The 27,073-nt window shown below is 56.6% G+C and overlaps 1 protein-coding gene across 4 annotated transcripts; it reads left to right on the top strand.

The window, feature by feature from the left end:
* ZNF385A (zinc finger protein 385A) lies at nucleotides 2,666-25,603 on the top strand. Of its 4 annotated transcripts, none has more exons than XM_003481592.4 (8): nucleotides 2,666-2,763; nucleotides 10,003-10,139; nucleotides 19,002-19,112; nucleotides 20,729-20,891; nucleotides 23,030-23,275; nucleotides 23,663-23,832; nucleotides 24,029-24,124; nucleotides 24,267-25,603. In XM_003481592.4, the coding sequence occupies exons 1-8, from the start codon at nucleotides 2,754-2,756 to the stop codon at nucleotides 24,495-24,497; spliced, it is 1,164 nt and encodes a 387-aa protein (XP_003481640.1). In that variant the 5' UTR covers nucleotides 2,666-2,753; the 3' UTR covers nucleotides 24,498-25,603. The 4 variants fall into 4 exon arrangements, with proteins under 4 accessions (XP_003481640.1, XP_005663915.1, XP_005663916.1 ...); XM_005663858.3 differs by lacking the exon at nucleotides 2,666-2,763 and adding an exon at nucleotides 8,801-8,919; XM_005663859.3 differs by lacking the exon at nucleotides 2,666-2,763 and adding an exon at nucleotides 9,793-9,877.

Here is a 27,073-nt window from a genome sequence, read left to right as displayed (position 1 = left end):
TTCAGCTCCTGCCTAGCAGTGCCCACATGATCGCAAAAGATCTCTCCTGGGAGGCCAAGCCTGCTGCACACTGCCATCTGTGACTTCTTGATAATCCTGTACCTCAGGAATATCTTCCCAGGACCCATAAATGAAGAGGGACTGATGAGGATGGAGAGACCCAGTGAGGCAAAGAGCCACCTAGTATCTCCAAGGATGACAGCTGTGGCATAGCAGGGCACTGGGAATTCTCCAGGAAGGAAATCCCACACTCGCCCTCTTGGGGGATGGGTGGGAATGGCATCAGCCAAACTCCAGGAGCCAAGACTGAGATTCCTTACCCTCCTGGGGAAGAAATGAGGGGAAGTGGGCTTTGAGTACTGGGCTGGTATCATAGGCATGTCTGGGTGGTGCCTGTACCTTTGAGTCTAAGGGTGACAAGGTCTCTCTCAAGGATGTACAAAGTGGGAATTCCTTGGGCTCAGAAATGCTGCAGATGTAATCTAGCACCAGCCTCTGTCCCTGAACTGTAATTCTCAGGCTCTGGTCTGTTTCCCCTTCCAAACCTCCCAGCCCCTCCAGAGCATGTCTGCCTCCCATCCTGAGATTTGAAGGATGCATGGGGACAGGAGGGTAGGGGGCTCGAGGGTAGGGGTAAGGCCCTGTCTGTCAGTGGAGATGGAAAGGAGGCCCCAGGAAGGGGACAGAGCAGCTGGGGGCGCAGGAGGGGGAGGGGGCTCAGGAGAGGCAGCTGGCAGGCGGGAAGCTGATCTGGGGGTCTCAAGTTTCTTGACATCAATTAGAGCAGCCGGCCTGGGCTCATTAGTAGCCCGGGGTGCAGGGCTCATCAATAATGAATTCACCCTGCACACTGCCCCCCTCCAGCTGCCTGCAAGGTCACCCCGCCCTCCAGCCAGCTGCCTCCCCTTGGTGAGCTAAGCAACCCCTCTTCTGAGACCTCCCTAACTCAGAGTCCCCTGGGGCAGAGTGGGAGGGTAGACGAGGCTGAGGGCCAAGGGGTCTCTATCACCGATCCACTAGGCCTGATGCTGACTCTGGTTTGTTCTCAGAGTCCACCCAGGAGGAGGAAGAACAGGGAGAGGCAAGGAGGAGTGTATGTGTGTGGGGTGAATAACAGGGTCTAGGAGAAGAAAGCTTTGTGATACTAGGGTCGAACAGCATGGTGGTGGCTGAATCTGGAGCAAGAGGATCACTTCCGATGAGCTTGGAGGCACAACCTGCCCCCCACCCCCACCCCCAAAGCCCCCTGAGATCTCTGATCCTCTGGGTCGGAACAAAACCAAGGCATTGGCACCCCCATGATTCTCTTGCCCTTGAGCTAGAACATCTTGGCATATAGAAACAGATCCTTTCTTCAAACGAGATCAGTGGAGTGAGGACAAGTGACTGCTGAGGCCCAGGAACAGGAACTTGAACCTCCTGTACCTTAATTAGCCATTGAATCCTAAATTCCCTGCAGAACCCAGGACTGCCAATCCCCTTCCTCTCTCCTAGACTGTCGAGAGATTCCAGTCCCACCACCCTTCCACCGAACCTCTTGTTCCCTGCCTCCACCCTCCCTAATCCCAAAGCTTCTGGTTTCTAGTCACACCTCCTTTCCCTCTGGCTGGGGCTGGCCTGAAGCAGGCTGCTTGGCATTCTGGGAAATCCTTCCGCTGCCCTCCCTCTTGGGGCAGGTACAGACAGGTCCAGGCTGCAGCAGCTGCATCTTCCCCAGACACCTCGCAGACTCCCAGACTCCAGCCTTGTGCTGCGGTCCCAGTGGCTGGCCTTGGAATACCGCCTGTTGGTCCTTAGACTACATCCCGTATCCCGAACTCGGCCTCCCTGCCCCCCGTGTTCTCCCCAGCCCCTACATTCTGTCCTATCCTCCATCCTCCCCTCCACCTCATCAAAGACCCCCCTCCAGGCCTCTTCAGTCCAAGCTCACCTTAGTGGGGAGTGCCCTGGATAGATGCTCCTATCCTCACACCAATCCAGGTCATCTCTACAAAGCAGGGCCTCAGTTCTGGATCTTCTGTCATCTTCTGGTTGCCCTAATCTCAGTTGCAAGCTTCTCTTTCACGTCTTTGGGTCCACTGACTGCAATTTCTTCCCTCAGGTCTTCCCCTAAGGACTTAGGCATTCTTGACCTTAGCCAGAGGTCAACCTGGGGTCCATCTTCAACCTCACATTTCGCCTCTGAGACCCAGCCCCCAGACATCCTCTTCCAAAGCCAGAGAAGCAAACTAGGACCCAAACATTCTCGACCCCACCCCCACCCCGCCCAGCCCATCACTGGAAAGGACTCAGGTGTCCCATCCAACCCAGCCCCTATCCCTCCCCAGAGTACTTAGGCATCCTCCACCCATATCTGCCCAGGACCAGACTTCTCGCCCTCAGACTCAGCCCCTCCCAGGAGCCCAGGCATCTGTTTCCAGCTTCCTCTATCAGCACACACCGTCTTCTAGATGTCTTGGTCCCCCAGCCCTGGCTGCGGTGACACGGTAAAGCCAAGAGGCTCAGGGGCAGCAAGTAGAAGAGAAAGCGGGAGGGGCGGGGGAGGGAGGCGAGGAGCCGCCAGGACGCCCCCTCCTGGACCCCTGGGTGCCCGGGTCCCCCCTCCTCCCGTCTTCACCTGCTGCGGGCTCCGCCCCCGCTCCGCCTCAGTCGGCCTCTGCTCCTCCCCTGACTCCACCCCTCGTACCCCCAGCCCGGCCAGAACGGCCCCCGGGACAGAGCGACGCGGAACCCCGGGCGCCTGTGTCCCCAGCATGATCCTCGGTGAGTGGGCTCTGCGGCTCTAGGCTCCAGGCTCCTGGGTCCCTCTCAGTAGGTCACCCCCCCCACCCCCCGCCGCCCCAACCTCCCGGCACCGCGGTGACTGCGGCCGCCCGTCAGCGACCCATTCCCCCTCCCCCTTCATCTGGCTCCACATCTGGGGCCCCCTCTTCCCCGCGTCCCCAAACTGCCGCCTCTTCTCCCGGAAACCCAGAGAGTGGTAAAGGGGGAGGCAGAGCCGAGTGAGACCCCCGCCCCATAAGGAGAACATTGCGTATTCATGAGGCTCATGAATATTATATGATAGTCCACGAGAAGCTGGGGGAGGGGGCTGGTCCTAGCCTGGGGGAGTTGAGGGAAAGGTTCTGACTCGTCCCCCCGTCACCCCCAGCGCCTTCCCCCACCCTTAGCTCAAACACTCCGACATCCTTCTGGGCCCAGGATAAGAGGGAAAGGAGGAAGTGGGGGGCGGGGGGGGAAGAGAAGATGGTGGGTGTAGCCTCGAGGTGTGTGTGCGGTGGGCGGTGGGAACCTGAGGGCTGAAGATAAGGGGCTTGGGGAGAAGAAGGGGTGGGAAACTGTCCATCCCGGGGCCCCTGCGGCTCGGATCCTGTCTCCGCAGCCATCCTGCCCCAACACGCCGGGACCTGCCCCTCTCTCTCCCTGCTCTGGCTGCCTGGGCCCTTCCTTCCCGGCTTCCTTCTCCTTCCTTCCTCCCTCACCCCACCCCCACCCCCGCCTGGGGCTGGGGGCGCCAGGAGAGGAAGGGGCAACAGAAAGCAAGGATGCAGCAGGGAGACTCCCGTGGGGCTCTGACATCCCTTCAGCCACAGCCACCCCAGCCTCATGACCTACATCGGAAGGGAGCCCCGGGTGGGGGAGGAGAGGGACTCGGCTGCACACTGGACTCCTCATCAGCCTGGCTCCCGGGCCCCTGCCTCCACAATCGTCTACCCGCCTGCTCTGTCCCCTGACCTCTGACCTCTGCCCTGGCTGGGCAGGTTCCTGGGCCCTGTTTGTGGTGGGAGACCCCCCACCAGGCCCAGACACCTGTGGTCTCCCCGCCCCCCACTGGCGACACCTGGCTCCAGGCTGGCGCCCCAGAGGTAGCCTGGCTTGGCCTCAGCCCTCTGCTGGTGCCTCCTTGGCTCTTTTGCTTCTCTTCTTTCCCTTGACCCCTATGGACTCCCACTAGGGGTCTCTCTCCCCTTCTGCCCTCCTTCTTCCATCTCCTTCTGTCTCCCCTCCTGTATCTCCTCACTCTCTCACTACTTTCCGTCTGCCCCCCTCCACCTGGCACTCCGTCAAATCTATTAGATGAATGAGCTAACGGAGGCACGAATGACTGATTGCCTGCCCCCTTCCCAAGAGTATCTCTGGCAGGGAAGAGACCCCACCCATCTGTGAAGACTGTCCCTACCCTAGCATGACCCCACAACACCCTTGGACTCGGGTCCCCAGAGCACAGGCTCTACATTCCTCCAAACTGTGCAACCCTGCACCCTGGCCCCACCCTGGGCACGGGCCCCAGAGGTAGCATCATGCTTGTCCAGGACAGGCCAGTTTGAGCTGTGACTCCCCTAATCAGTAGGCCTTGGAAAGGACGGAATCTGACCAAGGCCTCATCACAGGAAGAATGCCAGGGGCCACCAACTGGACCCCCACCACATCTCCCTGAGGACGCTGTAATTAACCCCCTCCTGGGCCCAGCCCACAGAGGGGCGGAAAGCCTGGCGGGCTGCACCTCTTAGCCCTCTTTGACCAAGGAAGGAGAGAGGGCTCGGGCCCCACCCTCAAGGCCCAGTCTAAAGTTTTCAGGTTCTGAGGTGCCCTGCCCAGCAGGTGAGGCCCAGCCTGCCTGCTCCAGTGCTAGACTGTGGGCCCAGGTTTAGGGTGGTGGCCCTGGGCTCAGGTTCTACCTTTCTGGAAACTTTCTTACCCCTGTCTCCACCTGGGCCCCCTGCGTGGTATTGCAGGGGAGAGGGGGGGAGAGCATTGAAGGAGGCCTTTCCCATCAGGCTGGGGAGAATTTCCCAGGGGTCTTCCTGCTTCTGGCCATCTCCTCCCTTTAGGCCCTGCCCCCCGCCCACATCCACCCCAGGGCTATTAGGGATGATGTTTTGAGTGTTGTTCATAATCATCCCCTAGTTGCTTTCATCTCTGACTTCAAAGCCTTTCTAGCACTCAGCCTGCCTCCTGCCAAGATGGGGGAAATCGAAGCAGAAAGGGACAGATACCTGGGACCTGGTCAGGAAGGCAAGAACCGGGAGAGGGGGGGTTCAAAGCTCTCCGCTCAATCCCCCAATTTTAGGCATTTCTGGGCTTAGACAGGCCAAAAGGCCTGAAGAGAAAAAGAGATGGATGAGAGATGAGATTCCAGTCCAGATGCCAATCCCATTCCTCCTTCGGCCCCAAGAGCATAATTCCCATTTTAACCCAGTGCTGACCCCGTACTTCTCACCACCTTGGGCCCTAACACCACATGCCACCCTAACCCCAGTACCTCTGTCTGATCTGTGTCTCATTCCAGCCCAATCTCCAGACCAACACTAACCCACAGCCCTACCTTAACACCCTTCCTGGTTCCTGTTCCTACCCAGACGCTACCACTCCCTGTGCCAGCTCACAGCAGACACTCCCATTCTTTGCCACAGGGGCTTCAGGCCCCAGGCCCAACCTGTGACAGCCATAGCAGAGGGGCCAGGACTCCCATCCGGACCAGAATTTCTGGGGAAGAGAGGAAGGAAAAGACCAGCCCTCGGTGGGATGGAAGGAGTTGGATGTGGCCTGGTTATGGCTTGGTGTTGGAGGGGGAAACATGAGCAGGATCAAAATGCCTCGGGCAAGGTAGGGTGCAGAAATGGACAGATGGACATTCATCCAAGGGACTGAGAGTTCACCCCGCTAAAGTGCTTTGGGAACTGTCTTTAATAAAGTGTTTGGCAGCTCCCCACAGAGTTGGGTGGGGCTCTACTTGCTGGAGGTAATTACTCTAATGAGCTTCTCTCTCGAGTGGCCTGTCCCAGCCAGGCCCCAACCCTCCCCACGCTGCCTGACATGCGTGTACACACCCTCACACATGCGCGTACACGCACACACATGCATGCACACACCCCTTGCTCATACACCCCTCCTCCAAACACACCTGAAGCCCTCACCTCACCAGCCATCAGAAGCCCTGGATTTCCTACCTCATTTCCTGCTTCTCAGCCTGAATTTTATTCCTGCCCATTTCTGCCTCCATCCCTAGAATAGAATGTGAAAGCCCTGACTGGATCCAGACGAACAGATTCAAATGCCTCACTAGCTGTGTGACCTTGGTCAAGTAACTCCCCTTCTCTGAGCTGATTGTCATCATCTGTAAGAGGAGGATTCATTTATTTAGCAAACATTTGTTGAACTATCTTTGTGGCAGGCCAGCACCTTATGTGGATTTGTTCAGTCCTCTCAACAGCTCCATGAGGCAGGTACCATAACTCTCATTTGACAAAGGAGAAATGGTTTCTTTCTTTCTTTTTAGGGCCGCGCCCACTGCACTTGAAGGGTCCCAGGCTAGGGGTCGAATAGGAGCTACAGCTGCAGGCCTACGCCAGAGCCACAGCAACACGGGATCTGAGCCATGTCTGCGACCTACACCACAGCTCACGGCAACGCCCGATCCTTAACCTACTGAGCAAGGCCGGGGATCGAGCCTGAGTCCTCATAGATGCTAGTCCGGTTCGCTAACAACTGAGCCACGATGGGAACTCCCCCGACAAAGGAGAAATGGATTAGAGTCTGAGAAAGGTGCTAGTCACTCAGCTAGTGAGCAGCGGAGTCATCCTCAGGGGGTGTATGTAAAGTGCCTGGCACACAGTCAGCCCTCAAAAAGTGGCAGTTGGGGAGTTCCTCTTGTGGCTCAGCAGTAACGAACCCGACTGGCATCCATGAGGATGCAGGTTTGATACCTGGCCTTGCTCAGTGGGTTAAGGATCCAGCGTTGCCAGGAGCTGTGGGGAAGGCCGAAAATGTGGCTCAGATCTGGCATGCTGTGGCCATGGCATAGGCCAGCAGCTGGAGCTCCAATTCAGTCCCTAGCCAGGGAATCTCCATATGCCTTGGGTGTGGCCCTAAAAAGACAAAACAACAACAAAAAAAAGAGCGGCAATTGGGAATTCCTGTTGTGGCTCAGCAGTAACGAACCCGAACCCAGCTAGTATCCTTGAGGATGCGGGTTCCATCCCTGGCCTCGCTCAGTGGGTTAAGGATCCAGCATTGCTGTGAGCTGTGGTGTAGGTCACAGACGCTGCTCACATCTGGCATTGCTGTAGCTGTGGCACAGGCAGGCAGCTGCAACTCCAATTCGACCCTAGCCTGGGAACCTCCATATGCAGTGGGTGCGGCCCTAAAAAGACCACAGAAGAGAGAAAACAGTGGCAATTGCTATTATTCTCAGGAAAGAGGGGAAAGGACTGAGGCTTGGGCTGCCTGACCCTATAAACTGCCATCTGCCCCGTCCCTGCCTCAGATCTCAGAGGAGTGGACCCAGGAATCTGGGAAAGAGACAAATGAATCTCCAGGTGCCCACTTGGCTTCCATGCCTCGCTCCATCCTTCCCTCCTTCCTCCCGCTTCCCCTTCCCTCTCCCCACCCCAGGGTGCATGTCAGTGGAAAAAATGAGCTGCTGGCCAGAGGGACCTGGGTGGCTGCTACCTGTTTTCCTCCAGCCCCAGAAAGTGCCTGGAATTTGTCCCCCACTTCCTCTCCTTGGTTAAGATGGAAGCTTTGCTCAGATCTCTGCCTCAGGGTTAGACTGGAGCCCTTTGAGGTTATGTAGCTGAGAAAGAATTTGCTACAGAGGATGACAGATCTGGATTTAAATCCCAGCTCTGATACTTACAGATTTTGTAATATCAGCTGAATATTTTTTTTAAACTTCTCTGAGCCTCAGTTTCTTCATATGTCAAATGGAAAACCTAGTATCAACTAACTCATAGCAAAGTTACCACAGATTAAACGTGCTAATACTCAGAACTCATTACCTGGCACAAAGTGGCTTCTGACTACATTTTTTTTTTCTGTTGCCTTTTGGGGAATCTCACCTCTCCCCTCTGAGGTGCCTATTGAGGGGTGAGGCCTGGAAAATCTAAGGCTGGGGAAAGGGTCAAGGAGTGGAGGTGCCACCCTCTCTGGGACTGGAGCTCTCTGGGGCCCCGAGCAAGTGCCAGCCCTGAACCAGCTGCTCCGGGTGGGTGCTGGGTGCCGGGGACTCTGGGAGTGCTCAGGTTTCTCTCACCATTCCTGATGCTGCCCGGGGCTCGTTAAGGCTGCCCTGGCCTCGTGTGCCAGGCAGGAGGGGGCAGGCACAGAGGGGAGAGGCCACTGGGGGACAGGCCGGAAGGGGAGATGGTGGCCCCCCTCCATCAGTCCATCAGCCCCTCTCCCTCCTTGCTCCCTGTCCACTTCTCTCTGTCCTCTGGTCTTTCTGCCCTCGTCTCTTGCTGTGTCCAGCTTCTCAGGGTGTCTCTGTTGCTCTCTCATTTCACTCTCTTCATCTCTCCATTAGCCTCTACCCTCTTCTCTCTCATTGTCTAAATCCGCTTTCTCAGTCGCCTGTTCCGGCGTCTGTCAGTCTTTCCCTTTCTCTCTTACTCACTTTTGTCTGTCTGTCTATCTGTGTCTCTCTCTCCTCTGGCCCTATCCCATCCCAACCCGGAGGGGGCAGAGGACAGAACAGATATGGCATACAGACCCCCAGCTGCCCAAGGGCCAAAGCCAAGCATCCTGCCCTTCTCCTTCAACCCTTAGATGTCTGCAGCCCAGGCTCCCAGCAGCCTTGACCCCTCTCTGTCTCAGGCTGCTCAGTGCTAGCAGAGGGTGGAAAGGACAGACCCCTCCAGACCTTCCTGGACCAGCTCCCTGCCCCCAGCTGTGCCTGAGCCCTCTCCACCCCCCTCCCTCCCGCCTCCAATTCCCCTAATCCCTGCTCCCCCGCCCTCCCCTCTGCCCCACTTTTCCAGGTCTCTGATTGGCTGATTCTACTGACTGGACTGGGGGGGGGGACTGACAAGGGAGGGGGCAGGGGGGCAGAACCAAGGGAAGGGGACGCTGTCAGGCCCAGGCCCCTGGGGGGCCAGGGCCGGGCCACTGCCTGGGGGCAGCGGGCACCAGACACTGAAGGTATGAAAAGGGGCCAGCTCTGAAGGGGGCCGGAAAGGATCCTGGGGGACCTTCTGCCCCAGGAAGGTCGAGGGAGGACGGGGCTAAGCTTGCAGCCTCCTGGGTTCGCCTTTGTTCCTGGGAACCCCCGTTGCTGGCAGGGGGTTGCTAGAGCAGTGAAGGGCAGCCAGAGTTCCCTGACTGGTTGACAGCAAGGTCGCAGAAGGGAGCTGGGCCAGCAGAAGCCCAGAGGGGTCCTGAGGGCCTCCAAGCTGCCCCTGTGGAGCCTGGCAGGGCTCCTCCCATGGCCCTGGGGGAGGAGGAGAAGGTTTCGGAGACAGTAGTGAGTGGAGTGGCTGGCCTGGACTTTCATTTCCCTTTGGGTTCAGACCCAGGCATTCCCCTCCCAGAGGCCAGGTCGCAGTTCCTCCTGCAAAGCCGGAGTCGAACATTCCCAAGGCTGACAGAGGGGCCTGAGCAACACAGGAAGGTCGGGAGAAGGGGCTCTGAGAATGGCCCCAGGCAGTCCCACCTCCCAGAGTGAATGCCACTTACTGAGGTGTGGACAGCTAATTAAGAGTGATGACTGGGACAACATCATAACTCTTTGGGAAACCCGAAGATTTAGCAGCCCTCCTCCAAATTTAGGCTCAATATTCCCCTATTTGAACAGTGGGATGAATCATGCACCTGACTTCTCCCTGGGGTGAGATTTAGCCTTTGGGATTCCCTGAGGGAAAGCAAAACCAGGAGAAGGGAGCGGCCAGGGGCACGGGAGTCCTGCGGGTCCAGCAGGCAGCCTGCAGAGAAGGCCTCTGCTCTTCCTGGGTCTGTAAAATGCCTGAAGCTCTTGGGGGAGGGAGGCTGGAGAAGGGGGAAGTGAAAATCACCCAGAAGGGAAGAACCACGGGTCTGAACCCTCCCCCAGGCCCACAGGGCACCGTGCTCCATTGCTCCGGAGCCTGCTGGTGGGGGAAGTGTGCGTGGCGGGGGTTACGCTTCTGAGTGTGGGGGGCCCCATCTGGGGAGTGGGACTTCCAGGCTTGGGTGGGGCTCCCAACCTGCAATCTTCCTGCCCCACATAATGTTTTCTCTGCCCTTTAGGCAGCTTGAGCCGGGCAGGGCCCCTCCCTCTGCTACGGCAGCCCCCCATCATGCAGCCCCCACTGGACCTCAAGCAGATCCTGCCCTTCCCACTGGAGCCGGCACCCACCCTGGGCCTCTTCAGCAACTACAGCACTGTGAGTAGCAGGCCACCTGCCTTTCCTACCCTCCCGCGACCCCAGCTTCTCTCCCTCCACCCCATTCCAGTCCTCTTCTCCTCGAGAATCTAATTCCTTATCTCTTCCTAGGGCTCCATCCCCCTTACTCCTAGTCAGTTACAAGCGCCATTGACTATCTGGTATTCTATTAACGACAATAACAATAATAGCTAACGTTTGCTGAGGTCCGGCTGTGGGCCAGACACTGTGCTGGCGGTTTTATATGAATCATCTCAATCGGTCCACCATTGAGAAAAGTCATGAGACCTAGATTGGTGGCCGTGACTACAGGGAGGTGGAAGAGGGACTATGCAAGGCATAGGCAGCCTGCTGGTAATTTCCAGCTCTCTGGAGCCCACCGTTGGGTGGGTAGGATCAGTGCAGTAGGGCTTGGCGGGCTGGCAAAGCTGTCTAGATGTAAGGAGTTCCCTTTGTGGCTCAGCGGTTCACAAACCCGACTAGGATCCATGAGGATGCGGATTCGATCCCTGGCCTTACTCAGTGGGTTAAGGAGCCATTGTTGCCCTGAGCTGTGCTGTAAGTCAAAGATGTGGCTCAGATCCCACCTTGCTGTGGCTCTGGCATAGGCCGGCGGCTCCAGCTCTGATTCCACCCCTAGCCAGGGAACCTCCATATGCCTCTGGAGCGGCCCTAAAAAGCAAAAAATTAAAAAAACAAAATTTAAAAAGGCAAAAAGAGGAGTTCCCATTGTGGCGCAGTGGTTAACGAATCCAACTAGGAACCATGAGGTTGCAGGTTCGATCCCTGTCCTTGCTCAGTGGGTTAACCATCCGTCGTTGCCGTGAGCTGTGGCGTAGGTTGCAGATGCGGCTTGGATCCCGTGTTGCTGTGGCTCTGGCATAGGCTGGCAGCTACAGCTCCAATTAGACCCCTAGCCTGGGAACCTCCATATGCTGAGGGAGTGGCCCAAGAAATGGCAAAAAGACAAAAAAAAAAAGGCAAAAAAACAAAAAAAAAATAATTAATCAAACTTAAACAAAAAAATTTTTTAAAGCTGTCTAGGTGTGGAGTTCCCACCGTGGCTCAGTGGTTAACGAATCCAACTAGGAACCATGAGGTTGAGGGTTTGATTCCTGCCCTTGCTCAGTGGGTTAAGGATCCGGCGTTGCCATGAGCTGTGGTGTAGGTTGCAGATGTGGCTCGGATCCCGCGTTGCTGTGGCTCTGGCGTAGGCTGGCGGCTGCAGGTCCGATTCGACCCCCAGCCTGGGAACCTCCATAAGCTGTGCGGAAGCGGCCCGAGAAAAGGCAAAAAGACCAAAAAAAAAAAAAAAGACTGTCCAGGTGTAACACAGTGTGATACAGGAACCATTATCCATTCTCGGGCAGGAGAATAGTTTAGAAGGAGCAGGGTTGGGGTTAGGATTAGGTTTAGGGTTAGGGTTGAGGCAGGTGACTGGTGCAGCAGGATGGAAGGGAGCAGAGGCTGAAGGAGGGCAGCCAGTTAGGAGGCTGTGCCAGTGTTATGGGCCTGCAAGGGAGGCTGGAGAGCCAGACTGGGCCCGAGGCAATGTGGCAGTGACAGAGTAAGTGAAGGAAGGGGGATGGGCGAGGTGTTTCCAAGGAAATATTGACAGGCCATGGTGACCAACTGGGGTTTGGGGGTGGTTAAGAAGAGAGAGAGGATGAGTCAAGGATGACTCCAGGGTTCAGGCCTCCATGACTGGGAGAAAGAAGTCACCTTTCTCCCAGCGGCAGGGGGTTGGAGGAGGAAGCTGGCCTTCGGGGAGGCTACCAAGCTCACTTTAGGTCAGGGTGAGCTGGTGTACCAGTGGAGCATTGAGTCAAAACTGTCCAACAGACAGCTGGAATTTGGGGCCAGGAGAGTGGGCTGGAGCTAGAGGTTTTGGGGAGGTCAGCTTTATTCAATGCAAGTAACCCACCATCAAATTATTCAGCCACAAACACATATTGAGCAAAGACTATGCACCAGGCACTGCAATAGATGTTTCTATACGTGATCTCTTTTCATCTTCACCATAGGAGTTCCCGCTGTGGCCAGGTGGGTTAAGAACCTGACCGCAGCAACTCAAGTCACTACAGAGGTGTGGGTTCAATCCCTGGCCCTGTGCAGTGGATTAAAGGATCCAGCATTGCCATAGCCCAAGTATAGGTGGTACCTGCAGCTCAGATTCAATCCCTGGCCCAGGAACTTCTATATGCTGCTGGTGTTGACCATAAAAAAAAAAAAAAACTCCTTGCCACAACAAGGTAGATTTTTTTTTTTTTTTGGTCTTTTTAGGGCCACACCTGAGGCATATGGAAGTTCTCAGGCTAGACATTGAATCAGAGCTGCAGCTGCCAGCCACAGTCACAGCAATGCCAGATCCAAGCCACAACTGTGACCTTCACCGCTGCTTGCACCAATGCCAAATTCTTAACCCACTGAGCAATGCCAGAGATAGCACCCGCATCCTCATGGATACCAGTCAGGTTCTTAACCCGCTGAGCAACAATGGGAACTCCAAGGTAGACATTATTATTCCAGACTGACATATGGGAAGACAGAAACCAAGGCCCAGAAAGGTTTTGGAATTGACTTAAATTGACACAGTACATGCCTAAGGAATGATTTGAACCTAGAGCATCTGGCGCCAAATAGCATTCTCTTTATCACCACAGATGCTTCCTGCAAACTCCTCCCAGAGAATGCAAACCAACATTCGAATTGCAGGGTTTTTTTGTTTTGCTTTTTAGGGCCACACCCGAGACATATGGAGGTTCCCAGGCTAGGGGGCTAATTGGAGCTACAGCTGCCAGCCTACACCACAGCTCACGGCAATGCTAGATCCTTAACCCACTGAGTGAGGCCAGGGATTGAACCTATAACCTCATGGTTCTTAGTCGGATTCATTTCCGCTGCACCATGACAGGAACTCCTGCATTGCCCTTTGAAGTTTACAAAGCGTTTCTCATCTTTCAATCTTTATAGCAACCCTGCGGGGTAGCTCTCGTTTATCCTCATTTTACAGACTGAGTACTGACTATAAGCAAGGATCTGTCCTAGATACAATGGAGACATGAGGGAAAATGTCTTGCGCTTCAGTCCGGAAGGTGCTTATATTCAGGCAAGGAGTGGAAGCACATAAGCAGCGATCTACAATCGGAAACAGGAGAAGGGTTATAAATATTGTGACCGAGACACACAAAAATTCAACTGAACAGAAACATTTTTGAGCACCCACAATGTGCCGGGCACTGTGCCTGGAGTCAGGGACACAGGACTCCTTGCCTGGAGAGCTCCTGGCTTAGGAGGAAAGATAACAAGGGAGCAGTTACCCTAGAGTGTGAGAAGAGCTATGTCAGAGGCATGGAGCTGGTAGGCGAGCCCAAGGGAGTGTCAGGAAAGACTTGCTGGATGCGACAATGGATGAACCGGAGCTGAGCACCGGAGCTGAGCACAGGGAGAAAAGAATGAAGGAAAAAGGGATTTAAGCCGGAGCAGGCGACGTTATGATTTAGGCTTTGAAGAATTATTAGTAGGATTTTAAAAGGAGCCTCAGAGAACATTCCAGACTGAAATGAGGGCTAGAAAAGAGCATTTGAGAAAGTGTAATTGACTGGCTGTGACTGGAGCAGAGGGTGCTGGGAATAATCCCCCCATCTATATATCTGGTTTATATTAGCCTCGGCTTCCCCAGAACTGTCCCTATTTTATGGATGAGGAAATACAGACCCAGAGAGGTTAAGCGACTTGTCCAAGGTCACAAAGCTACTTAGTGAATTCACGTGGATAATCCGGAGTTTCTGACTCCTCCAGGGTTCATGGCTCCACTGCCTCTAGTAGGGGTGAGCTATTTAAAGCCAGGAGCCTGGATAAGCTTGGAGAGTGCAGCCAGGTGTTGAGTGGCACCAACTTTGGCATCCGACTGGCAGGATTTGAATTGACGTTCCAAAAGTATTGGCTGTGTGACTTAAGGCAAATTACTCAACCACTCTGAACCTCTATTTTATTAGCTGCAAAATAAGACAGTAATAGTACCAACTCGCAAGCCTGGTGTGAGAATTGTATTACATAACTGTAATGGCTGACACAAAGTAAATTTTCAATCAGTTTTGGTTGCTATGATGATTATGCTACTTTTTTTTTTTTTTTAATTTAAGAGAGGATCAGAGAGAGAAAGGTAGTTTGACCAAGGCCCGATCCTTGGGGAATTTGCAGAATTAGGCAGTGGGAACAGGAGGAGGCTCCAGCAAAGGAAATGGAGGAGCCACTGGAGGGGGTGGGGACAGAACCAGTTCTTGTAGAGTTGGAGAAGCCAAGGGAGAGAGTGTGGCAGTCTGCATCAATAGTGTCAAATTCTGCAGGGGAACGAGCACCGCAGAAAAGCTGCAGACAGGCCTTGGCAGTGCTGTGCAGCAGTTAAGTACAGGGCTTTGGAGTCAGGCTGCCCAGGTTTAAATTCAAATCCCAGTTCAGCCACTTACTAGCTTATGACCTTGGGCAAATTATTTAGCCTCTCTAAACCTCAGTTCCCTCATCTATAAAATGAAGATAATAATAGCACTTACTTCGAATAGTGGTTGTGAAGATTAAATTAGATAATCCATGCAAAGAGCTCAGTACAGAGGCTGGCACATTCCTAGGGCTCAATAGACATTAGGTGGTGGTGGTGATGGCAATATTATTCATGAAAAAGTCTCTCTTTCCCTGCGCTAATACTTCCCAGATCTCTCTCCTCCTCGGGCAGATCCTACCCCTCAGACCCTTCCCAGCATTATGTGTCCCTCTGCCCTTGGATGTCCCTCACCGACTCCCAAAGACAGCCTCTCTCTCTCTACATCCTGGTCCCTGCTTCACTCATCCCTTGGTCCTAGGTGGTGTCGAGGGGGTGAGATCCGGAGATGAGAAAGAGCGCGGGAATTCTAGAACCTATCCGGAGAGGATAAGGTGGTGTTTGCGAGAGTGGGCTCTTCTGCCCTCCTGTCTCGTCCCCCAGTATTGTGCCCACTTCACCGCCAGAGGGCAGCAAATGCACGGAGCACAGGCTCTTCGGGAGCCTGGTTCTCCAGCAGGTGGCGGGCAAGGGGGAGGAGGTGGGAAGAGGTTGGGATGAGGTCCGCAATCTGAGGTCCTTCTGCCCTGGGCGCCCCCAGCGCCACCATTCAGAGGAGTCACTGAGAGAGCAGTGCCTACCACCTGGGTACCTGGGCTCGGTTTCCCATCCCTGATAGGGGAAGTGACATGTAAAAGGGGCCCAGGGGTCACGTGCAGAGGGAGCAGGGGAAGGGTCGTCTGGGGACTCAAAAGAGAAGATGTCAGCAGAGGAGCGAGGGTGGGAGGAGAACGGTCCGAGCTAGAAAAAACAGGGTGGGCCATAGGCTTGGTGGGGATGCTAGCCCCAGCAAGGGTCCCCAGTGGAGGAAACTGAGGTCCTCTGGTCAATGCCCTGTCGCCGGGCCAAGGGACCTGTCGCAAGGACCAAGTGTTCCTGGAACGAGTGTCTGGACATAGACACCCCCCTCTCCTCTCGTCGCCTTAGCGCCCCTTCCTCCCTCCGGAGCTCCCTTTCCCCGCCCCCCGTCCTCGGCCCTCCTTCGGCCCCGCCTCTGGGGCGGGCTCCTGTCCCGGCCGGCGCCGCCTCCCCTTCTCCCGGCCGGCCCGGCCGCACAGCCCCGAGCCACCCGGGCAACGAGCGCCGCGTCCCCGGCCTGCCCGGCCCGGCCAGGCTCGGCCCCCCCCCGCCCGGGTCCGCCATCCCGGGCCATGGAGCCGCGTCCCCCGGGGTCCCGCAGGGTAAGCCACCCGGCCCCTCCTCTCTCCCTGGCTCCCGCCGCTGCCGCAGCGCCCCCCCACCCCATCCCCGCCCTCCCCTGCCCGACTCCCCACCGCTCCCTTCGCCCCGTCGTCGGGATAATCGACCCATCCCCCACGAGCGGCGCGGCTCCAACCAATCTCTGGATCCCATCTGGCGCCCCCAGACTGCTGCCACCATACTGGATACCCCGGCCTCTGTTTCTCAGCTCCTTGGAGTCCCCCAAATCTTCAGACTTCCCATCAGGTCCTACACCTACCCTCAGATTGCCACACCGGCTCAGATCCCTTATCCAGCCCTGACCCCATCTCAGCCCTAGTCCCCTTCCTAGCATCCCTCCCCCACCAGTTTCCACCTGCTCCTGAGACACCCTCTAGCTCCCCCTCTTTCCTATTTCAATCCTCCTGTCCCTCAGGTCTTCCCATCCCTGAGATTCCATCCCCTTCCCTTTTTGCCTTTATGGGGGGGGATGGGGAAGTGGGGTCGTCAAACAGGGGCAGCAGTGCCATCAGATAAAGGGCAATGGAAGGAAATATAATCATAGCCCCCCCCCTTCCTGTTCCTGATCTGGTTTCCCCCTTCCCTCCCCCTTGCCCTTCCTGATTCATTTTGCCCCAGCTTCGGGAGCGATTCCCTTTCATGTCTGCTGTTGGAGGGCAGGTGGGAGGGGACTGTTTTGTAGACCTTTCCAGACGATGTCTAGGCCAGAATCCTAGGGAAGGGGCTCTGGAATGGGATGGGCTCTGGGAGATGCTAGCCTCCATCCCTCCCCAGAGAGCCCTCATCTAGGTCACCAGGGCCTCTTGACCTTGGCCTGGAGCAGCACTTCAGTGGCTCACATTCCACCTGCGCAGGGATTGGGCCCAGGAGCCCTCACCTTCAGCCCGGTGTCTCCTCCGTTGCCAGAGGAGAGGGTGAAAAGCACCCACCTGACTGGCCCTTCTCCCTGCCCACTCCCACCCCTAGTTGGTGTCTGTGGACTTAAACCCGAGGAGGGGGTTGTGTAAAAGAAAAGGCTCTCTCTCACCCTGGAGGAAGGACCCAAGTGGGACAGGGACCATTCGCAGGGGATGGATGTTGGGACAGGTCAGCTCACAGGTCCTCCTCAGGGCACTAGGTCCTCAGCCACTCTGGGGAGCAAGCTGGGGTCCTGGGCTGGGGCAGAGACAGAACCAGGGGCCTCTGGTCTCCCCTCTCCATCCCACTCCTCTCTCCCTACTGTTTTCATCGACTTAGGTTTCCCGGCCCAGATTGGGTTTCTGTTTGGGCCGAACTCCATTCCCCACAAGGGAGGATGTCTAGGGGCTGAGGGAGAGCCCTGGGGCAAAATTGGGGGGTCCCTGATTAGGAAGGGCTGTCTCCTGGAGACTGGGAGCTGAGAGCAGTCATCTGTCTCCCCTTTCTGATTAAAGCCTGTCTCCAACTTGGTCTGTCTGTCTTTCTGCCAAACACATCATACATTCACACCGATAAACACGCAGCTGAAGATTGCACAACCCGACCATTCATGGCTTCGGCAGAGCCCCTGACACAGAAATGTTGATCCATAAATGATGTACACACACAGCGCATGACACGCCTTCACACTCCACCCCTGCACAGACTGATCGCAGCCTGCCTAGACACACACAGACACACCCAATCTTCCCCTGTTTGGCTTTTTCCCTGAAAAGGACCCGGGCTTCCAGGAGGTGAAGAGCAAGCCACTGAGAAGGGCTGCTTCTGGCCAAGGGATGACCAGGAGGATGACACTTGTCCCTCAGACTGGTTATCTGAACGTGGTCATGGCCCCTGCCTCTGCCACTGCCAGATGGGATGCCAAAGCCGGGCATTAACCCCAACCAGCCAGTGAGACAACTCCAGGAAGCAGAGGGCAGCCAGGATGTGTGGACTTTCCAGATCACCTTCTTTCCCCGGCTCCGTGTGCCTATCTCTCACCAGTGCCTCCCTGGCAATCATGAAGACCTGGGCACAGGGAGAGCCTCAGCTGAGGAGCCAAGGACCCCCAAGTCTCCAGCAACTATTTTTTACTTGATCCTTCCACCTCGAAGATAAGGTTTCGGCTCTAATTTGGTTGCAGGCTTATGAGAGATCGCAGGCATCACCCAGTCCTGCTCAGCCTCAGCTGCATTCCAGGCTCGCCTCTCCCTGGCCGCCTGGGGGCCAGAGAGGAGGAGGACAGAGCAGGGAGACAATTTTTATGCCTCTAGGTCCCTGGCTTCATCCCCTGATAGCAGAGGCCTCAGAGAGAAACTCCCATCCCCTTCCCTCCTCATGTGAACTCTTGGCAGAAGACTGCAAAGACATCTGCTGACCCAGGGTGGGGGCAGAGGCTGTTCCTGACCCCGCCCAGCCCCACAGCCCTGCCCCAGAAGCCCTGTGATCAGAGAGAGAAAGATCCCAGGGCTGCCTCAGGCCAGCCCATCTTCTTAGATTCCCCCGCTTAACAGCCTTTCACTGGAGCCACCTACTCTCTCCTGAGTCCTTTTACTCCCTCTGGAAGCTGCTCCTTTAAGGGTCCAGGGAGTGAGTGTGGAAGGGTGACCTGGGGCCCAGAGATGGGAAGCTAGAAACATCTGACTCCCAGGACCAGAAGCTTGGCTTGGTCGAGGGTCTTTCCCTAGAGTGGAGGCCAAAAAAGGCTTCAGCTGAAGGCCCTGGATCTGGGGTGCTTTGAGACTTCCTGTCAGTGGGTCCCTCTGGCGGACCAGCCCAGGAGAAAGGTCAAGGTAGCAGAGTTGGATCTTCATGTTGGATCTTCATGGTATGACAGAGGGAGACAGGAGTCCAGGTTCAAGTCTCAGCTCTGCTCTTAACTCATGCCGTGACCTTGGGCAGACCACTTCTACCTTCTGTCAAATGGGAGCACTGGGCCAGTGGATCCCTCAGGTCCTTCCCAGTGCCATGAAGGTTGGGCTGGGAAGGGATCAGGGCGCCAAGGCTCAGAGCCCTCTGGCACCCTGGGGGCTCTGGGGACTTTGGTTCAACCCAGCTGCTGCCGGTGGGGTTGTGATGGACATGAGCTTGTGCTGGGGTTCCTGGCTCACCCCAGCCTGCCTCCACAGATGGACCCTGTGCAGAAGGCTGTACTCTCCCACACTTTTGGGGGACCCTTGCTCAAGACCAAGCGGCCCATCATTTCCTGTAATGTCTGTCAGATCCGTTTCAATTCTCAGGTAAGAAACCCAGCTGCTCACCCACCTGAGGGGGGCAGGGGCAGCCAGGGGATCTGGGGTGGGGAAGGCAGAGGCTGGGAGCACTGGATGAGGGGCAGGGATTAAGGGGGTCTGGGGGAAGAGCAGGGAATGGGGCTACTGCAGGAGGGGCCCTTGGGAGGGACAAGAGATAGCTGTCTCTTTGACAGTCCCTTGGGGACTGAGACATCCCTGGCTCAGAACTTCTTGGAACATAGGTGGCCATCAGTGTCTGGTGGGAGTGTGGCCTCTGGCCCACTGGTCTTGGGTGCAGGGCTGAGTTATTGAGTCATCGGCTCCCCTGCAGGGCCAGAAGCTTGGCTTGGTCGATGGTCTTTCCCTAGAGTGGAGGAGCCTGTGCCCTCTTTGGCCTCTGCTAAACTCCGCCCCTGGCCCACCCACTTCCCTCCAACCTCTTGCCTTCCCCCCGCTACCATCCTCCCTCCAAATCACACACAAGGCCTGGTCCCCACTGCTCTCCCATGGGAAAGTCTCTCTTCCATGGGAGCTGCCACCCCAAACTCAGAACCTGGTATCTGGCCTCCCAGATGTTCTCTCTCTGAGGCTCCCTTAGGACTTCTGTATGGGTGTAGAGGGGGCCTTGTGGGGTGCCGATTCGGAGAGCTTTGGGAGAAAAACAGCAGAGCCTCATTCTGCTGAGTAGGGGAAAGAAAGCCTGTTCTGTTTCTCTACCTGGTCCGCACGCCACGTGCTGCCAGGCTCTGCACACTGCCGCTCTGCCCCTGGGCTCTCAATCCTTTCCTGCCTATCCACACCTTTTATTTCTACTTTCCCCCGGCTGGGTGACCTTGTGGTTCCAGGATTGCACGTTCTTAGCAGAGGGTGCACATGGTGCCAGGGCGGAGCCAGAACCAACCCAGATTTAGCCTCCCCTTTAACCTCGACCCCAAGCATCCCCTCTCCCAACCCTGTCTCCACTCACTGGTGGAGGGTGGAAGACTGGAGGGCAGGGGGCCAATGGTAGGCAGCCCTCCCCTCTTTTGGCCCTCCCCTTCCCTCCCCCACCAAGTGGCTCTGTTTTCACAGCTGTCTCTGCTGCTGTCTCTGTCTCCAGAGCTGGGCTTGAGGCCAGGGTCCTCCAGGGTGTCCGCAGAGGCTTCAGGGAAAATGAGACCCAGGGGGGAGTGGTCAGGGTAGAGCCCAGGCCCCAGAGCGCCTGGGACTCCCAGCTTCAGCGTGGAAGCAGCAAAGGCTGGATCATGGGGCCAAGGCACATAAAGGCCCGGGGTTGAAGAGGGTGCCAACTAGCCAGATTGCTAGGCCCCTAGTTGTGGCAGATTCAACTTGAGCTGTGAGGTCCCCTTCCCTCCGCTCAGGACTAGGCAGAAAGCCTGGGTCAGCAGCCAGGCCCCAGGTGGGCTGGTGGGGTGGAGCCTGGGCTAGGTGGGGATCCAGGTTCCCAGCAACCGAGACAGGAATAACCAAGGCTCCTCAGTGTGGGGCTTTACATCACCCTGGTGTAGCGAGAGATGAACCAGAGCCCGCTGAGGCCACCTCAGAACCCAAAGGAGCTTCATGGGCAAGATGGTCAGATGAAAGGTGATCTCAGATTCCATTTTCTCCCTCCATCCCCAAAGAGCCAGGCTGAGGCACACTACAAGGGTAACCGCCATGCCCGAAGAGTCAAAGGCATCGAGGCTGCCAAGACCCGCGGCAGGGAGCCTGGCGTCCGGGAATCTGGAGACCCAGCTCCTCCAGGCAGCACCCCCCCAAATGGAGATGGTGTAGCCCCCCGTCCAGGTAGGTCTGATTCCCCCCACATTCTTCAGCTGATCTCATCTCCTGCATTCTGTCCCCACTTCCCGCAGCTCTCCTCTGCCTTCATCTCTCTCTTCCTCAGCCCCCACCCAAGGTGAGTCCTGGAGCCAAATGCAGTGATGCAAAATTTCCATCCTGTCACCCCCACTCCCGCCCCAGCTCCTCTCAACATAGTCCCCACTGTCTGTCCTCCCCACCGCCCAGTGACTCAGAGAGGGGCTAGGGTGAGGCCAACCTGGCAAACTTTAAGAAAAAAGGACCCATCAAATCCAGGGAGAGGCCCCTTTATCTTGAGGAGAGAGGCAGGAGAGAATGTCAGCCTATCTGAGGGCCTGTCCCAGAAACCCGGGCAACTCCCTGGGTGATCTCGGGTGAAACTTCTGACCTCTCCAGGCCAGAGTTTTTCCCCCCAGGAGATAAGAGAGTGAGACTTGAAGATCTTTGAGGTCTTTTCTGGGTTTACAAAAAGCAGTTCTGAGATCCTTTCTCCCTCATGGCTGGTGGCCATCCTCAGCCACACTCCAGCCAAGAAACTGGAAAGAAGGACTATCAAGACAGAAGGATCTGAGCCATCTGCATCCTGGGATTACCACCATCAGATGTTGGTCACGGCCAACTCCAGAGACCCAACATCTCCACGTCCTCCGTGTCCTTGCCTGTCCTTCCTGCCCCACCCTAGGTAGAATGAGAAACAAACAACTGTACCACCAGCTTGGGAAGCAGGCCCCCACTCTCACCACACACATACACAGATACACACGCACACCCATGCACCCACGCCCGCACACACTGATCCTCAGGGATGCACAAATAGGACGGGTAGGTGAGCTGAGGTTTTTTTTTTTTTCCCCCTTTCTTTCTTTTTACGACTGTACCCATGGCAAATGGAAGTTTCCAGGCTAGGGGTCAAATCAGAGCTGCAGCTGCTGGCCTACACCACAGCCGCAGCAACAGCAGATCGGAGCCACACCATGGCTTGCGGCAATACTGGATCCCTAACTCCCTGAGTGAGGCCGGTGATCGAAAAGGCGTCCTTGTGGATACTAATCGGGTTCTTAACCCGCTGAGCCACAATGGGAACTCCGAGCTAAGTTCTAATTGTGCTCTGGCTGCTTCTTAGCCTGAACATCTTGGGTGAACTTGGTAGGGTCTCTGTAAAGTGGGCATGATGACGGTGGTGGTGTAGCTAACATTTCTTGTCTAGCACTGTTCTAGGTGCGTGATGCATATTATCTCACTTCATTCCTATAGTATCTAAGGAGGTAACCCTGCTTTTGCAAGCCATGAGTTCCTGTCCAGACTGAGATGTGAGTGTGCTATTTGGATTGGGGGTGAAGGTAAAGGTGTCAGAAATGAGGAGGAGGAAAAAAAGGGAGAGATCACAGGGTGGGCAAGCAAATGGACATGTACAGGGGTCAGGAAGTCCCCTCCCACCAGCTCCCACCCACCCCCAGCCCCTCCTCCCCCCGACCCGGAAACTGGATCGGCTGCTGGAGCGAGAATGGGAGCGCTAGAGTTTCCCCTGTGCAGAGGCCAGAACCCAGCGCTGAGGCCTGGGGCCTGTGCATCTTTAATCGAGCCATGAATTATAGAGCAGCCCACATCCCTGTTTCTTCCCTCTCCGGTTCTGCTGTTTCTGTTTCCCTTCGCCCATGTCTGTGTCTGTCTCTCCAAACCTCTCCTCACCTCACTTCTGCCCCTTCCTAGAGTTCTTTGGCATGCCTCCCTGGGGACTGGGCAGGCCCCTGGGAGGGGGCTGGCCAGGCAGGAAGCCCAGGCTGGCTGGCAGGCCTTCGAGGGGTGAATCCTTGTTCTGTGCCTCTCTCCCCCCACTAGGCTGGCTGCCAGCTTCACCCTGGCTGAAGGGGAAGCTGATGGGGCTGGACCTCTCAGCCATTCCCAACTTAAGGAGAATGAGCCAGGCATGGGAGTCTCACACCCAGCCTGCGGCAGCTGGACCACATCTGGCTCTGGCCCAGAGCATGAGAGCATGCATGTTGTCACAGGGTGGGGACTCCTGGGCCCTCGCCCTCCAGGAAATGGGGGTAGGTCTCCTCCACATAAAGAATCTTCTCCAAAAGCCATCTGGGGTGACCCCTATGTTTCTCCCCCAACAACAGTTTCCATGGAGAATGGATTGGGTCCAGCCCCAGGATCCCCAGAGAAACAGCCTGGCTCCCCATCTCCTCCCAGCGTTCCGGAGACTGGTCAGGGTGTGACCAAGGGTGAAGTGGGGACTACTCCAGCCCCAGCCTCCTTGCCTGGAGGTAGCAAGGAAGAGGAAGAGAAGGCCAAGCGGCTGCTCTACTGTGCTCTGTGCAAGGTGGCAGTGAACTCCCTGTCCCAGCTTGAGGCCCATAACAAAGGTATGGCCTCCCCTCCCCAACCCTCACTCTCCCGCCTGCAGCCCACTCCTGCTCCCTACATCCTAACTCCTCTGACTTCCGATATCCTGGACCCTCTAAGACCTACCAGCCTATCTCCCTCCCTAATCATCTCCCTCATTCCTTAGCCCCTTATCTCCTCAGTCCCCTCCCCACCCCCCACCACTTAATTTTTTGTAACTGTGACTCTCCATGACCTCATCCACCTTGTGTTTGGAAGGGTCCCAAGGGGCTTGAAAAAAAAAAAAAAACAACCCACACTTGACACACTGGCCCCCTATTGTAATTGGAAATGTGGGTCTTTGAGGCCTAGTAGACCTGGAGAACTTTTCTCCACCCCTTATACCTCCTGCCCTCTGTGGGCTCCAGGTACTAAGCACAAGACAATTCTGGAGGCCCGAAGTGGGCTGGGTCCCATCAAAGCTTACCCTCGGCTGGGGCCTCCCACTCCCGGGGAACCAGAGGCTCCTGCCCAGGACCGAACCTTCCACTGTGAGATCTGCAATGTCAAGGTCAACTCGGAGGTCCAACTGAAACAGGTGGGTCCAAGGCCCTTCCCAGAAATTCTGGGGAGTCCACTCGCAAAGGGGGGAGGAAGAACAGAGGGCCCTTCTTAAGGGTCGGCCATTCGTGCCACAGAAGGGGCGGGCCAGATGCTGGGCTGCGATTACGCTGCCTCCTGGCCTTTGCCCCTTTCCCCGTGGCTCACAATCCCCTACCCACCGGTCCCTGCAGCACATTTCCAGCCGGCGGCACCGAGATGGCGTGGCCGGGAAGCCCAACCCGCTACTGAGCCGTCACAAGAAGCCTAGGGGCGCCGGGGAGCTGGCGGTGAGACCTGGGCGCTGGAGAATTTGGCCATGGGGTGGGGGGTGGGGGAACCGGACCGCGGGGGAGAGGGGACGCGGGCCGGCCCTGGGAGAGGTGGAGTTTGCAGGACCGCAGAATGACTTCTCTCTCTCCCTGCCCGCAGGGCACTCTGACTTTCTCCAAGGAGCTGCCCAAGTCCCTGGCCGGCGGCCTGCTCCCCAGCCCCCTGGCGGTGGCTGCTGTGATGGCAGCGGCAGCAGGCTCCCCGCTGTCTCTGCGCCCGGCTCCAGCCGCACCTCTTCTCCAGGGACCGCCGATCACCCACCCCCTGCTCCACCCTGCCCCCGGGCCCATCCGAACTGCGCACGGACCCATCCTTTTCTCCCCCTACTGACCCGAACCCTGAACCCCCTCCCATTCAACCCCCCCCCCACCTCCAGCCGGGACCCAGGCCTCCGGGCTCCCAGCCCGCCCCTCCTCCTGGCACTCCCTGAATGATCTATCTCCTTCCCCCCCACCCCGAGATACGGGGTTCCAGGAAAGGGGAGGGGTAGCGGGGGAGGGGGGCTTCAGAAGGGGGGGAACACCCCAGATCTCAGGGAACCCCGCCCCCTGCCCTTCCCTCTCCCTCGAAAAGGGGGGCCGTCTCACCCCCGAGCCCCCTTGGAGACACCCCCCCAAAAGCCATGTCCATCCAGCCCTTCCCCCCCAAACCTAGCACAAAACGGGGTTCACAAGCCATGGTCGGGGTCCAGGGGGCAGAAATGGATTTTCTTGGCAATAAGCGGACTCTGGGACTCCGGCCCCCTACCCCCAAACTGAAGCGCTTCCGTGAACACCCCCGTCCTCCGCAGGGGGAGGGGAGCAGGCGGGATCCTGGGTCCCTCATAAGCACTTTGGTTTTACCGCCTGCAACCTCACTGTGCCCGCCCCGCATCATGCCCCAGCCCAGGTCTAGCCGGGCCCATGGGCAGCACTTGGGGGCATCTCTGGCACTTGGGTGGGACCAAGTAGATGCCCCTAGAGACCTTTTCCTCACTTTCTTCCTCCCCGGTCCGGATTCCATTCTTTTCACCAGCACCCATCGCCCAAGGGGTACCAAGGGGGGGCAAGGGGTGTCCAGTCCAAGTCCACCCCCGCCTCGCCTTCCGCAAAACTGTGAGCAAAAAGCAATAGAAGCCTCGCCCCCGCCCCGCCCCTTTCCGCAGGATTCGCAGAGTCTGTAGCCTCCCCCATCCCAGCTCCTAGACCTCATGGCTGTCCCCTCCCCCCAGACACCTCCACTGCACAAATCGGGCGGGGTCGTGACCTCCCCCCACCCCCCTGTGGTTTCGTATCGTCAGCCCTTCCAGTACCGACCTGGGAGGGGGATGGCCCCTACTGGCCTTCCCCTCCCCATCAACTCTTTCTGCTTGACGATGTAGCAACCCCGGCCCCCCATCCACGCCTTTCCCCTTTCCCTCGCCCTGACAATAAAGTCTGGATTCGTTGCCCTCCGTCCCCCAGACTCAGACTCAATCTTTGCCCGCTGTTTGGGGAGCAATTCCATCAAGGCTATCTCTATCGGTATGGTGGGGGGCCAGCACAGAGCTAAAAGGGCCAGAAGAAGGAAGGAGACGGGAAAACACGGGTGGGAGGAGGCAATATCTGGGGCTTGCATGGAGCGAGCAGAGCTCCCCATCCTATTCACCCCGACTCTGGCCTAGCTCGAGTGTGTCAACTTGGCTCTAGGGAATCTGTTAGCGTCCAGGTCTAGGACTACAGCCACGGCTGTTGAGAATTCGCCGCAACTCCACCAGGCGGCGCCAACGACATGGAAAAGAAGATGTCCCTCTTGGCTAAGACGTGCCAGTGCGTGTCTTGAGATTCTAGGGAGTTAGGTCTTGACCGGGTCTCAGACAAAGGAAAGAATCCATACTTTTGTGCCTCTGGTGGGAAAACCATGCCGGTGACACTCAGGCATGGGAAGAAGTGTGGGCAGGGGCTTGGGAACCTGAGCTTTAAGCTCTGCCCTGCTTTGTATAAATAGTGACCTTGGGTTAGTCCCTGCTGGGGACCTTAGCTTCCCCATCTGCAAAATGCGTAGGTTCGAGTCTCTTAAAAGCTCACTGAGGCACTCCTGTCGTGGCTCAGTGGTTAGCGAACCCGACTAGCATCCATGAGGACGAGGGTTTGATCCCTGGCTTCGTTTAGAGTTAAGGCTCTGGCCTTACCTTGAGCTGTGGCGTAGGTTGCAGATGCCGCTGGGATCCTGTGTTGCTGTGGCTCTGGCATAGGCCGGTGGCTACAGCTCCGATTCGACCCCTAGCCTGGGAACCTCCATATGCTGCCAGTTCGGCCCTAAAAGACAAAAAAAAATAACAGTTCGTTGAGGCTTCATGGATCCACGGCTAAAGAGCTGGGTTCGTACCATTTATAAATATGCTAGAATGCCTTATTGTGTGGGACAGGAGAGCCCACTCTGCTTGCTGCCTCTCACATGATGTGGGGGGAAGGGGTCCCCTCTTTATCTCCAGAATTCAGTTTGACCACGCACTCCTAAGAGCAGGCAATGATTAATGTGACCCCCTTTCCTCTAGCCCTAATGGGTAGTAAAACAAAAAGGCCAGACTAGGATTTCCCTGGTGGCACAGTGGTTAAGGAGCCAGTGTTGTCACTGCTGTGGCTTGGGTCACTGCCGTGGTGTGAGTTTGACCTCCCGCCTGGGAACTTCCAAAGGCCATAGGCGCAGTCCCCCCCACCCCCCCAAAAAAGTCCAGACGAGAATCCAGCCTTGATGACATGTGTGAAGTCTTCCTGAGTTGCATCTTCTTTACTCACTTCCACTCCTCTACCCACTTCCCCGTCTTACAGAAGAAAGGGGGGCGGGAGTGAAGGTAGGATGATGACTGTTAAAAGAGGAAGGAGCGGGAAATAGGAGTCGCCTGGCCTGGGTTAATCAGTTATGAAGATGGGGGTGGGAGTTTGTTT

The sequence above is a fragment of the Sus scrofa genome, chromosome 5 (assembly GCF_000003025.6).
Source record: "Sus scrofa isolate TJ Tabasco breed Duroc chromosome 5, Sscrofa11.1, whole genome shotgun sequence".
In the NCBI taxonomy this organism is placed as follows: domain Eukaryota; kingdom Metazoa; phylum Chordata; class Mammalia; order Artiodactyla; family Suidae; genus Sus; species Sus scrofa.
Note: the sequence above shows the minus strand (reverse complement) of the source record. Positions and strands in the feature narration are given on the sequence as shown.